At 41.8% G+C, this 14,119-nt stretch overlaps 1 protein-coding gene across 1 annotated transcript; it reads left to right on the forward strand.

The window, feature by feature from the left end:
• Window positions 1–3,539: 3,539 nt before the first annotated feature.
• LOC309689665 (breast cancer metastasis-suppressor 1-like protein-A) lies at window positions 3,540–13,823 on the forward strand. The gene is made up of 10 exons (XM_082506229.1): window positions 3,540–3,811; window positions 4,029–4,119; window positions 5,276–5,403; window positions 5,896–5,975; window positions 6,367–6,463; window positions 7,909–7,998; window positions 8,109–8,173; window positions 8,265–8,304; window positions 8,618–8,747; window positions 11,149–13,823. The coding sequence occupies exons 1-10, from the start codon at window positions 3,676–3,678 to the stop codon at window positions 11,264–11,266; spliced, it is 975 nt and encodes a 324-aa protein (XP_082362355.1). The 5' UTR covers window positions 3,540–3,675; the 3' UTR covers window positions 11,267–13,823.
• The last annotated feature ends 296 nt before the right edge of the window (window positions 13,824–14,119 follow it).

The following is a 14,119-nucleotide window of genomic DNA, read 5'->3' on the forward strand; positions in this document are numbered from 1 at the left end:
TGGAAAATGATAAAGAAGGAAAGTCATCAAATGCCAAATACTGATCATGGAGGGAGTGGTCCAGCGCAGCGACATGCCGTTCACATATTTCCATGTATTTTATGGTTACTACTGATAATACTCTTGAACTTTGATTAATTCAGTGAATTAGATTGAACTGTTCAGGGTATGAGCTTACTGGATTTCTTTGTATCCTAATTCTCATTGGTTTGTGCAACACAGCCAAACAAGTATCACCGTCGTTCTTTTTTTTTTTTTTTTTTTTTTTTTTGGCCTGTCCCGTTTGGCTCTTTTGCATCAGAATTGTTGTCTAAAGGCAAAGAAAGATGCCCAACGGATTTACTTTACCAAACTGACCATCCCAGCCTTGCCGTAATGGTCCATTTGATTCACCTTTTATTGTTTATTTTATTTTCACTTACTGAATACGGGACAGACTTGACTGGGGGAAAGAAGGGGAGAAAGAAAGAGGGAAAGAGAAACAGCTGAGAAGAGGGACGGGGGAGAAGGGCAAAAGACAAATCACCGTCTTTCTGTGGAGTTGTTACACCTCTGCTTTTGACTGTACTCTCAGGTAAAATCCTGCCTAATCCTGAGACTTTTGTTAAAGGGTTAAGAAATTCACAATCCCTGTCTTGGGTAAAGCTTTGCTGTTTCATATTTTTGTACCATTTGTGCAGCCAACAGCAAGCATATTAAGTTTATTTGTCTATTGTGTAATGCAATCAGCTATTCGTAGTTAAATTGTGTACTATTTTATTTGTTTGAGTTTATCATTATTCTTAATTGTTTCTCTTTCACTTGAGTGATTTCAAGAACAGAGGAGCTTTGGAGAACCACCGTCAAAGGCCTCTATCGCCCTCGTGTGGTTGAAAGGTGAAGATTGTGGGCTCTGAGTGGATAATGTGTACAGCACTATACTAAGTCGAATATTGTACATTTCATGAAAGCAAATGAAAAACGTAAACTACCTCATTACAGGACACCAAAATCCATTTTATCAGACATCAAAAAGCTGCGTTTACATTTCCAACAAATGGATCACTGTATAGTCAAAGAGAGCTGTGCACAGATCTCTCCTGGCAACAAGTAAATTAATAACCGAAGGAGCTCAAAATAAAGACAAGACTATCACAAGTGAGGGATCATTAAACTACGTTAAAAAGCAACTTCTTGTCAGGTAATCACATTTTCTGGCTTAGTTTCTGTCTTCTAAAGGTTGCAATTTCATGGTGCTTATTCTGTAAATACCTAAGTTTAATATCTGTATGAAAGCCTGTATGGGGTTTGTCTCTTATCCCTGCATATGCAAATATTAAACAGTGAAATTGAACACCATTCGGCATGTACTGATTTTATTTTACCGAAGTGCTGCAATCTTCTCCAGTGAAAGAAAATGCACTACTTTCATTCTTCCGACTGTCCATCACCGCACAACACAACATCACGACTGCAGCCTCCTCTCGCTCCTCAAGTCATCCATCACTGCCACCCAGGTGAGTGAGAATAGAGTCAAGCGTCGAGCCGTGACAGCTTGAACCCCGAGGTGCTTGAATCATCTGCCACTCAGCTTGCAGAGGCTCTCTAACACCTCTGCAATGTGTTCCTGCAGCTGCACCGGGTGCTTGGAACCTGTCTGGTTCCAGAGCCAAATAAAGGGTCCAGACCTGCAGGACTAACACGCTGTCATTCATGAGTCAGCTCTGATGAGACTTTCTCTGTGCTTCCAGTCTCCATGTTCATTAGAGCTCCACACCTGCAGCTCTCATATTCCCTGCAGATGTGAGTTACTTTTAACTCCTGTGAAAACACTTCACAGAGCCATAACTCAGGTGGTATTTACTATTTAAGTGCAAGTAACAACACAAAGAAACATGAATAGTATCCATTTCTGTTGAGATGGGTTTTTTTACAGCTTTAAGGTGGAAATAACAGCCTTAAAGGTTAATCGTGATCTAACCAAAATGTCATCTTGCCTTTTGAGTGAGTTCAAGTTATTGAATATATTATATTACATGCTTTTTATATTATATAATAATAATAATAATAATAATAATAATAATACATTTATTTGAGGGCGCCTTTCAGAAACCCAAGGTCACCTTACAAAAAAACACAATTAATAAAAGGAACAATAGTCATAAAATACATAAAATAAGTTAAAATTACAAAACAGAGCGTGACAACAGATAAAATCAGCATTAACAACACTTCCCACAATACTTTTCCAACAGCTCGTAGGATGTTTGAGAAGTTTCTTTTAGATGATTTGCATTATGAAGTAAAGAAAAGGGGCAACACAATAACCATTTGGAGGAACTTATAAACCCCTACAGTTGACTTACACACTGATGAGGTATAACATTATGACCACCTGACTAATATTGGTCCCTCTTTAGATGTCACAACAACCCTGACCCACTAAACCTGAAGGTGTGCTGTTGTATCTGGCACCAAGATTTTACCAGCAAATCCTTTAAGCTGTGAGGTGAGGCCTTCATGGATCAGACTTGTTTGTCCATCGCATCCAAACGATGGTCGACTGGATTGAGGTCTGGAGAATTTGAAGGCCAAGTCAACACCTCAAAGTCATTGTTGTGCTCCACAAACCTTTCCTAGACCATTGTTGCTCTGTGGCAGTGCGCTGTTCCTGCTGAAAGAAGCCACAGCCATCAGGGAATACAGTTTCCATGAAACCATGTTAATGGTCTGCAACAATGCTTAGGTAGGTGGTACGTGTCAGAGTAACATCAACAAGGATGGCAGGACCCAACAAACTGATGCACGGTGTATTCTGACACTTGCATTAACTGTTTTGGTCATTTGAGTTAGCTCATCTGTTAGATTACAGTCATGAGCGAGCCTTGGCCGCCCATGTGCCTGCTGGTTAACCACTCTCCCTTCCTTGGGCTACTTTAGCCAACTTTCTTCTGGTTGGCTGCCCATCACAAACTGTCTGTATTGGTGCATTCACAGAAGCCTGAAGTCTGGGATTACACAAATACGTCCAGATACACTAAACTTATTATCTGAAAATGTGGCTGTGTAACTATCAGACAGAAAATAGGAAAGAAAAACTAATACAGTAACAGTATAGCTTAGATACTACAAGTAGCATCTAGTTATAGTAAATTGATGGGTTAAAAAAATGACCTCCAAAGATAGAAAATGAAAAGGATACAATTTTTTTAAAGGTATGGATTTTGATCAGCACCAGAGACTGCAGTGCCAGCCTGTCTAAATCAATTAAAGATTTGTAATATTAACAAAAGGTGCTTGTCATGAAATATAAATATAGACGCATTTGTGAGAGTCTCTAAATTGCTGTCAGGAGTTAATGTTTAAGTTAAGTGTACAAGAATTAATCTATGGACAAAATAAAGAATTAATCCTCACAACAGACTTGATATAAAGAGACGTTTTGAAAAAAGTTTTTTTTAAAGACTACAAATCCCTGCAAGCTTCCGGTCGCAAGCTCGTTCACAGAAGCATTTGATTGGACAAACTCAGTAAAGCGCCTTATGATTGGTTGACGGTGGCCATGTTTGTATTTCCAGCTGGTAGATGCGGGCTAGCTAGCCGGTTAGCTACCGCTGCATTTGGCTCTTTCTTCGGGGTGAAACATTGAAGAAAGGCCGTGCCACCCCGTTAACACCGGCTTATCTGACAGTCGCAATGCCGGTCCACTCGCGGGAGAAGAAAGAAAGCAACCACGAAGAAATGGAGGTGGACTTTCCCGAGCAAGACGGCAGCACCACAGACGAGGAGGATACCGTTAGCTCGTCCGTGTCTGAAGATGGAGACAGCTCGGGTGGGAAAAATAGGCCTTGAACATCAACCGACAGTTAAACTCGTGTTACATACTCGAGTGTAATTTATATGTTTAACAGTGCGCGTGATTTCTCTTAAAAATGGGCTGACAGGTTGCTTGGGTGTGAAGTGCAGTGTGGGGTTGTCATGTGGATGAGGATAAAAAGCGGTTGTGGTGTGGAGGGGTTGTCAAAGCTGTCATGTCTGTATGTGAACAGAGATGGACGATGAAGACTGTGAGAGGAGGAGGATGGAGTGCCTGGATGAGATGACCACACTGGAGAAGCAGTTCACTGACCTGAAGGAACAGTAAGCTCTCTGACATGTTTCACACTGAAAGCAGCTCTGACATCTGGGACTCACACTCTGAGGTGTTTGTCAGATTCACTGGGATATTCCCAGTGACATGGACCGTGGATCTTGGTCCATTTTAGCCAGTATTACTGGTCAATATCATGGATTTGTCTTGTTGCCTTCAGGCAGTTTGTATAAAGTACTGGTTCTGAAATGGTGTTCCAGTATGCTGTGAGGCTGTGAGTCTAGAGGCCTATACTACAAAATAAGTTCAACATACCCACGCAGCCATCTACCAGTTTGCCCCAACATAGAGGTTTGTGGAGCGAGATCTGGAAACTATCCCAGCTGTTACAGGGAGGGGGAGACATGAGCGTAGTGATGCTCAAACACAGCTATAAACACTGCAGACTCGCTCACTATCTGCACACTGAAATCCACACACGATAGTTTGACATAACCTGCTCTGGAGGAGGTTGTAGATTACCATGGCAATGTACCCCGCCATGACCTGACTGGGACTTCTGTGCATGATCTTTGCTGAACCTACGACGTAACCTATACAAGTGGCCGATGTCATTGAAACATGCTTGTGCTAGTGCATTACATGCTATTTACCATGTCCTTTCTCCCCTCCGTCGTCCCCTGCTCTTTGTTGTGGTCGGTTTTTCCAGGGTTAACATATTTGTCCCTCTAGTTTTCCCACTGCTTTTGTCCCACAGCCCTTCTGATAGTAACAGCAATCAGTGCTGAAGGCCAGTTGCAATAGTTGTGGGCTGCCTCAACTGGTCGTGTAGCTCCATTTCTAGAGAGGTGCTACATTTCACACCAGGTTGTGCCATAGATTTCCTGCTGAAGCATAATTCCCCAGTAAGAAGTGAGTCATAACACACCCTCGTAACACTGAAAACCCAAAGGGTGAACCTGGATTTGCATCAATAAGCCCCAAATCTTGCTTCACAGTACAGACCTCCAGTGTGCCTTTGGATTCTGTGTCATTCCTGGGTTATTACTGTCCAGTCCAGGTACTTACTTATGTCATATTTGGAGAGATTTCTACCTGTCATTCACCGGGCCGGGCCATGCCAGTCACATTTATACATCAGTTCTAAAATGGGTTTGACAACAGACATTACAACACAGTTTTAAAATGCAACTATCTGCTGTTCAGGTTGTATAAGGAGCGTTTGAGCCAGGTGGACATCAAGCTCCAGGAGGTCATGGCCGGTTGTGCCCAAGAGTATCTGGAACCTTTAGCCAACCTGCAGGAGAACATGCAGATCAGGACCAAAGTGGCCGGTGAGTCTATAGTTGTCATGGAGACGTATAGGTCTGACTGTGACCTTGACATACAAAGTTTACATTGTAGTTTGTGAACCCAGTTGGATTAACAGTATTTCTGCAAATATTACTTACAAAATAAGGTCTGACCTCCATCTAAGTCACAAGTCCAAGCAAAGATGGTCTGACTGAACAATACTGAATCATGCAGGCTGGAGAAATTAGGTGCATCCCTGAAGTGAACTTGTTTAACAGCAGTAATCTCCATCGGAGCGTTTCTGTAGCTTCTTCTCAGATTTCCACAGATTTCATCTGTGCTTCAAGCACGTGTGTATCGATCTTGATTTATGTGTAGAGATCCTGATCATTTAAAGGGTTCACCATATTTTCTTGGCATTTTAAATGGGAATATAAACTTTGAAATACTATCACCTCCTTTATGTACAACTCTCAGCTACAGAAAAGGATCTTGTCCTTCCTGCAGATTAGATTTGTATGATTTTTTTCCAGGGATCTACAGGGAGCTGTGCTTGGAGTCAGTAAAGAACAAATACGAGTGTGAGATCCAAGCAGCGTGCCAGCACTGGGAGGTGAGAGGCCAAGTTAAAATACATCTTGTTCAAAAACACAGAATTCTTTATCTTTTTTCTTTCTTTTGAAGTTTCAAATACGTCTGTAATTTTAGATTTTTGAGATGTTTTGCTTAATTGTGGAGTAAATTCAACTCAATCCTACTAGTTTAAGCTATTTGACCATTTTTGCTCAGTATTGTTGTGTGTGTGTGTGCGTGTGTGTGTGCGTGTGTGTGTGTGTGCGTGTGTGTTTGTGTGTGTGTGTGTGTGTGTGCGTGTGTGCGTGTGTGTGTGTGTGTGCGTGTGTGTGTGTGTGTGTGTGTGCGTGGGTGTGTGCGTGTGTGTTTGTGTGTGTGTGTGTGTGTGCGTGTGTGTGTGTGTGTGTGTGTGTGTGTTTTCTGCCTTCTAGAGTGAGAAGTTGCTGCTGTTTGATACTGTGCAGAGTGAGTTGGAGGAAAAGATCAGAAGACTGGAGGAAGACAGGCACAGTATCGACATTACCTCAGGTAGCAACAAGAACATCCTTTTTTATTATTCTGTATTTTTATCAGGTATTTATCCAGAGTTTAGTCAGGAATTACCAAACATTTGTGAGAAGTTGGGTCTATGGTGACCAGAGATGGGCAGTAACGCGTTACCTGTAATCCGATTACTTTTTTCAAGTAATGAGTAAAGTAAGGGATTACTATTGCAAAAACAGTAATTAGATTACCGTTACTGCGTTACTAAAACCGTGATTTTATTGCGAGAATGTCTCACGACAGTGACGTAAGCGAGTGCGATGTTAGTGACAGCAGCTGTGTGCAGATCAACAATGGATCATATATCGAGTGCAGGAGAAAGTATGAGCGTGCAGCGTTTAAAGCGTGGAAGTACTGACCTTACTTTGAGTTTGATTCCATAAAAAGTGACAAAAACACTAGTGTCCGCTGTGGGTGGGAAGAAAACGTCTAAACTTCCGAGCAAGCACCGAGTAGCTACGACGTAATGGGAAACTCACAGAGAAACTCGCGGATTCTTCCACTGACCGCGGCACACCTGCACCAGGGTAAACCTCCGCCTACCCCCACTCCTGCTTTACAGGTGAAAATAGAGCAACAGGACCGCTGAGTCTTTGACTTTATTTATGTTCTGCTGTGTTTTACTTGCATCTATTTGAAAGACTGAGTGTAAACACACACAAAAAATTATTTTATGTGCTGGAATGTGCAGAAAATAGGTTTAAATGTTAAACAAATTTCTTCCAGTCAGAGAATGTTGCAGATAATTACATTTTTGCTTGATGCATAAAGTTAAAAGATTAAAACTAATAAAACAAGGCAGAAAAAGTAGAATTGGGCTGAAAGATCTATCGCTTTATCACCTATTCAGGTTGTAAATCGTGTTTTTACAAAGTAACTAAGTAATTAATTACTTTTGAAAATAAGTAATCAGTAAAGTAACAGGATTACTTTTTGGGGGACGTAATCAGTAATTAGTTACTCATTATTTTTCAAGTAACTTGACCAACACTGATGGTGACTCACATTTAGGTTGCCTAGCTGTACTATACTGTAAATAAAAGATGGACGGGTACAGCTTTAATTCTGCAATCCTCGTGATGACCTGCGGGGACCCACAGCTGCACTGCTCATCTGATTTATAATCCAAGTAATGACATCGGATGAGTTTATTGTCAGTTAAATCTACACTGTTTCAAAACAGACAACCCCAAAACAGGACTGTTGTTTCACTAGTTTTGCATTCGACCAGGGTCAGTGTCACTGCTCGTAGGTGATCCTACACAGGTGGCCTGAGGGATGGACATTGTCTGGTGGAGCCTTCCTGTTCTTATGAGTATAGATATCCAGCATGATTTTGATCCTTGTTGAAATCTGATGTGTTGTTTTGAGCAGTGTAGAAGGAAGTGGTCAAACGCACAGCTGTTTTCCGCTCTCTCTCCGTTCTGCAGAGTTGTGGAATGATGGATTGCACTCACGGAAGAACAAGAAAAAGGACCCGTTCTGCCCGGTCAAGAAGAAGAAGCCCGTTGTTGTTTCTGATATCCTTCGCTGCTGTTCTGTCCTTGTCTCATTCATCTCCACACACAGACGTGCTGTTAAAACCAATGTTTTGTTTGTTTTTCCTGTTTTTTTCCTCAACTTCTATCACGGCCTTATATTGTTTACATGCTGCAAGACCTGGATATCCTTGAAGACTGGACTGCAATAAGAAAGGTATTCTTCTGAAAGCAGAGTTTGTCACCTGCTGAATGTGTCCAAGCTGTGATTTAACCTTTCAAGTTGTGTCTGTGTCCTCCCCTCACAGGCAATGGCATCACTGGGGCCCCACAGGGTGAAGGTGGATGGTAAGGTTCAAGGTTCAAGGTTCTTCAAGGTTCTTTATTATTTGTCACATGCATAGTTATACAAGTATAACACACAGTGAAATGTAGCCTGGCACGCTAAGAGTTTCTCCTCGTCCTTGGTTACAGTCGATACCTGGCTGAGTGTGGCGATTGACCCGCACTTACACACGAGGGGTTTTGACTCAGTACTTTGTGCTCAGAGGAGACTCCCTCCTTTTTTAGAAGACTTTTTATTTCTTTTAACCTTACTCTGTCCCCGTCGCTTGTCTTGAAACCTCTCCGTCTCTTCCTCTCTTTCCTGCTCCTTCTCCAGTGCCTGCAGTAAAGCCTGACAGACATCACCACGTGGCACGCTCCGAGGACGGTCGACTTTTCTATGACAACCAGTGGTACTCCAGGGGACAGGCCATCTGTATCAACAGGAAGGACGAGTACCCAACTAGGTGTGTGGGAAGGGGGTTTATTGGAAACAGCTTCTAGTATGAATTCTGAATGTGTGTGCGTCTGCTCGTGACACACTGTGCAAGGCTACGTGACTGAATGGCTCTCTAGTCACATGCTGGGGAGAGGCTACGAGGCTGAATGTGGCTGCACATTCTGCGTCGCGCCCTGTGTGCCGTCTGGAAAGGATGCGCTGTCAGTTGAAGGCACGCAATGATGCCACATCACCTCCCCCTCGCTTTTACCGCCACCACTGAGTGGCGAAACAAGCAGGTGGCTGTTATGAGCAGTTAGAGCTGTGATATGGCAGCCATGCACACCAGACAATATACCCCAGGGCAGCTGTGGCTACGACTGTAGCTGCCTCCACCAGTGTGTGAATGTGAGAGTGAATGAATAGTGAAATTGTAAAGTGCTTTGGGTGCCTTGAAACGCGCTATATAAATGCAATCCATTATTATAATTATTACAGGTAATGTACTTAAACTTATACAAATACACAGGGGCCAAGTTAAGTATTAAGAACTGTAACAACAAATGCAGCTGTTTTCTGCAGATGTGTTCCAGCACTGTGCTCTTGAACTACCATCTTCAGCAGGCTGAGGACGACAGTGTAGTTGGAGTAGCTCTGACCATGTGATGAGATCCTTCCTGTGGAAGCAGCTCAGTAATGAACCTGAACATCCCTTCCGTGTCTGTAGTAGAAACTCATTTGTTTTATGCAGGTGTGAACAAATTCTTCCTGTGTCTGCCTTTCACAGAAAAGGTGCTCAACATATCTGCTGTACTGCAGTCGTAGAGGAAGCTCTTCTAATAAAGGACTGAATGAAACGTTTTACAGAAGGATGATGAAGCAATTTACAAGCAGTTAAACATCTGGTCCTTTTTTAAACCCTTTACCAGGGTTAGAAATGACTAATCTACAGTATATTCCACTTCCAGATCTCATGTAACAGTAGTACAGTAAAAGGATACTGCAACAGTGACAGAAGTACAAGCAGTTTCATCCATGTGTAGAATGAATCGTGTTTCCAGTAATGCTGCAACAAGGAGCCAGTCAGAGCAGCAAATGAGCTGCTGAAATAAAAGCCAGGAGAAGTGCTCACATGACCAACACTGCTAACAACAGACACCTGATATACTTGGACAGCTATTAATTAACTGGTCAAAACATCAGAAGGATAAAATGTTCATGTTGTTATTTAGGTTTTAGTCCTCCTGTGCAGCTCTGGACTCGCAATGATCCAGTTATTTTTGTTCTCCTGCATCAGGGATGACCTGTAGACACCTGAGGCTGGGTGTATGAAATGCTCGTATGTTTGCAGCTCAGATCTGTGAGATCCAAAGTGTGGACACACGGTCTCAGATTTATAAATCTGTGTACACTCTTTGTTATTTTAGATTTAGAACTCATTATTAAACTTATTAAACCACAAATTAGGCCACTACTTATTAAATTGTTCTGCCAGTTTTATGGTCAGTTTTCTTCATTCTTCACTATTATTTGCCAATGATTGGAACACAGAAGTAACCCAATGACAACAAAATAAAAATATGTGTTTTTATAACTGTCTTTAGGAAACTATGGCCATTCAGTGGAATATATGAAATGGTTTGTTGCTGTTTTTCAATGCCTTAAGCTCATCTACTCGCTCCTGCTCATCCTAGTTTCAACCCGTCTGTCCACTTGATTGTATAATGTCTGTATTAGAGCAGTGTTTTTTGGTGTTAGTGTTTTTTCTCTGCTTATAGAAAGTGTGCAAGCTAACGGCTCAGGGAGAGTAAGTGAGGTCACTTCTGCACTATAGACTGTATTTAAAAGATGGAGCGCTACCACGATGCCTCCAACAGTTTAGATACTTTCACTGTGCAGCAGGGTTTAGGTGTGCGAAGACGTCTGGAGCAATTTCCTTTGGACAGATGAGACCAAAGTGGAGATGTTTGACCGTAATGCACAGGTCCAACATATCAGCACAAATGCCTCATACCAAACACACAGTGGTGGAGGTGTGATGGAAGGAATCAGTTTGCCCAGTCACAAGTCCAGAGATTATATCAAAGTGATTGATATGCTGTGGCGGGATATTTAGGACAGCTGTGCATAAACGAATGGCCACGAGGCTCTGTTGTAAAGACGAGGGCCAAAAACCCTGAACGACAATGTGAAACACTGATAAACTAATCAAGAACATGTTTAGGACGCATCTATTAAATCTTTATTGTTTTCTAACCAGAAGCCTGCTGAGCATTACAGAGCAGGTTTGACTTTGGCTTCCTGCTTAGTAGCTGCGTCCTCCTGTGTGTTTGCACACAGTCATCACACACGTCTTTGGCATCTGAGAGGACTGGGGGGCGATTGTTCACTGACGTTGTTGTTGTTGTTGTTTTTTGTGTGTCATGCAGTGCCATCATCACCACCATCAACAATGATGAGGTGTGGTTCAAACGACTGGATGGTACCAAGTCAAAGCTGTACATCTCCCAGCTGCAGAAAGGCAAATACACAATCAAACACTCGTAAATGAAAAACACGGCCACATACAAAAACCATCATCTCTGCTGCGTTTGTCTTTCTCAGTGTCCTTTTCCATGTGGTATTTTTGTACATTTTACTACTACTGCAACACACATACACATCTCATTTCACTCCCTCTGTGCACAAGTTGCAAATACATAAACTGACCCTTCTGCTATAAGGAGACGATCTTCTCTGTAAATATGTATATGTATCTTATCGACAAGGTCACAAAGTGTCATTTTCTCTGGAACGGAGATCAATGCAAAGTGCTGCTAAACAGAAAGGTGAAGAACCAGAGCATTAGCAAACTGTGAACCACAGAGCTCAGTCGCGTGCCTTTCTGAGACTAGACAATGCCTCGGCTGATGGAGGGGTTTTGGGGGGGGGGGACAGAAAGTCCTGAACAATATCAACGCAGTGAAGCCATACTCTGTACTGGGTTAGCACCAGGAGCGGGAGAAAAGAAGCGGGTCAGCGAATGTGCGAGTGAGAAACACTAACGCCATCAGCAGTGTGTTTGATTTGCCTCTCCAGACGCACCAGTTACACTTGAATTTCATGCTCGTACAGAGCCTGATAGATCTGTATTGGGATCCCCAGGGACCCCAGACCAACTTTAATTTAGTTTAAAAAGTGTAACAGAATCAATATTATGTGAGTAGTTATATTATGAACACCATGAGATTAAAGCACCCCAGAGGATTTATTGAAGGGCACTGTACTAAACAAACTCTTGGTCTTTTAGGATTATCTTTTTTTCCAGCACTACATTTTATTTAACTCCAAAGTAGGGCTGCCACAAACGATTATTTTGATAGTCGACTAGTCACCGATTATTTTTGCAATTAGTCACTAATCAGATCATCATCCATTGGATGTAAAACGTACAGCTTATTGCACCAGCAGCATCTGCTCTTATATAACTATCATTAGCTTACAGCTTTAAGTGTTTCAGGTCTGTGCTAACTAACAATAAAGACAAGATGATAGTTTATTAAATTTTAATGACATTTGCAGATTGTTTTGGTGAAGTTTAATAAACTCCTTGCTATCTAAAATATAACAGGACACCGGAGTAAATTCTCGAGCATCTCACACTTCTGATAATCAGCTGTCTGCTTGATGTTTATTCAGCTGTGTAAAAACTATAACTTTAATCTCAGCCAAACCGATTTACTCAGGAACAAATAAAATACTAAAAAAAAGCCAAACAATAACATTTTAAGTTATCTAAGTGACTCATATGTTTAACCTGAGTAGTGAAAGACGGCGGTGGGTTTGAAAACGATCTGCCGGGAGTCCGGTGTTCTCACGGCTCTAGTTAGCCTAGCCCCCGGCTAGCTATCGAGCTAGTGGGTAACAGACGTCTCCGAAAACGTCGGAGCGCTTTTGAAAATATGCGGTGTCTTGATAAACTGAGCAGATATTTGAGGTTTACACAGCTACATTCTCGCCTGAAAATATGTTAAACGTTTATTTTGTGACCCAGAAAGAATAATAAGAGTAATATTCAAACTAACTAGCTGCCGCCATTGTTGGAAACTGAGCTGGGCTGCGCTATGAATTCTGGGACACAGCTACTTCTTCTTCTTCGGGGTTTAACGGCAGCTGGCATCCTTGTACATGCAGTGCTGCCATCTTCTGTTTCAGTCCGTTATTACACTCTTAAATCCTGCTACTTATTCCTGCGTCTTTTGGGATCTTACAAAGCTTCAAACGACGCGTCGACTATTAAATCAGTCGTCGACGATTTTGATAGTCGACGTAATCGTGGCAGCCCTACTCCAAACCGATCAGCAAGGCAAACACGACAGTTTAAATTTACGACAAAGAGAGCTGCCCTGTACATACAGACGTCTGTGTGGTTTGTGATTCTTCTGTCTGCCTCATGTCATGTTGCCATTTCTCTGACAGTGCCTCAAACTTCCAGACTTTAGGTTTAAAAAAGAAAAGAAAGAAACCTCCACCTCCCAGGTTCGAGCTGCTTTTTTATGTGCTGGTGGAGTCACAAAAGACTCAAATCTGTAAATCGTTCCATTTCATGCAGTTTTTATGTTGTGTTCCCCGTCCTCCCTTCTTGTCCTTCATGTCACCCCTCTGTCCTTATTCCACTGTCTTCTTCTTTGCTGTAAGTAAAAAACAAAAAACAGTTTGTCAGCATTGATGTATTTGATGTGATTTTGGTTTTCTTTTTTATGCGTGTGTACGATCCATCCAATCAGACGTCCCTTCATACGTGTAAATTAGGTTCGATTAACTGAAGGAGATCCTGCTTTGCATTGCGTTTACCGTGCTCTTTGTTTTTTATCTTTGCAAACATGTTTTTAAATGATGACTTGCCAACAGTATTGTAAAGAGAGGTGCTTGCAACATTCATAAAAGATGAAAAAAAGTATGCGTAGTCCTGGCGCATCAGCGTACATGTTTTTCATTTGTTTTTTTTTAACCTTTTTATGCATCACGGTTCTTTTTTTCACATCACAGCTAAAAAGAAAAATAAATAAAAATGTGATATTGTGCCAATGCATGTACAACTGATTAAAGACTTTGTGTCATTTGATTTGAAGAGTCTAATCTGCACATTCACATCACCGTGGCCTGACCTTCATATGCTAGTGTTAGCTTCACTGTTCTTTCTATACTTTTAAAGAAGAAGGAAAAGGAAAGCGTCTGTGCTTTGAAGTGATTACAGTATCACTGTGCACTGCTCAGCTTGAGTCAAGCTAACTTCTTTTGATTTTGCAGCTTTAGATGAAAAAAGAAAAATTTGAGCTTTGCATAGAACTGTTATATCCTATTAGATTTGGCCTAGCATGCACAAAAAGCCCAGATACAATCTTACATAATACGCCACTG

Source organism: Aulonocara stuartgranti (assembly GCF_965226115.1).
Source record: "Aulonocara stuartgranti genome assembly, chromosome: 15".
In the NCBI taxonomy this organism is placed as follows: Eukaryota; Metazoa; Chordata; class Actinopteri; order Cichliformes; family Cichlidae; genus Aulonocara; species Aulonocara stuartgranti.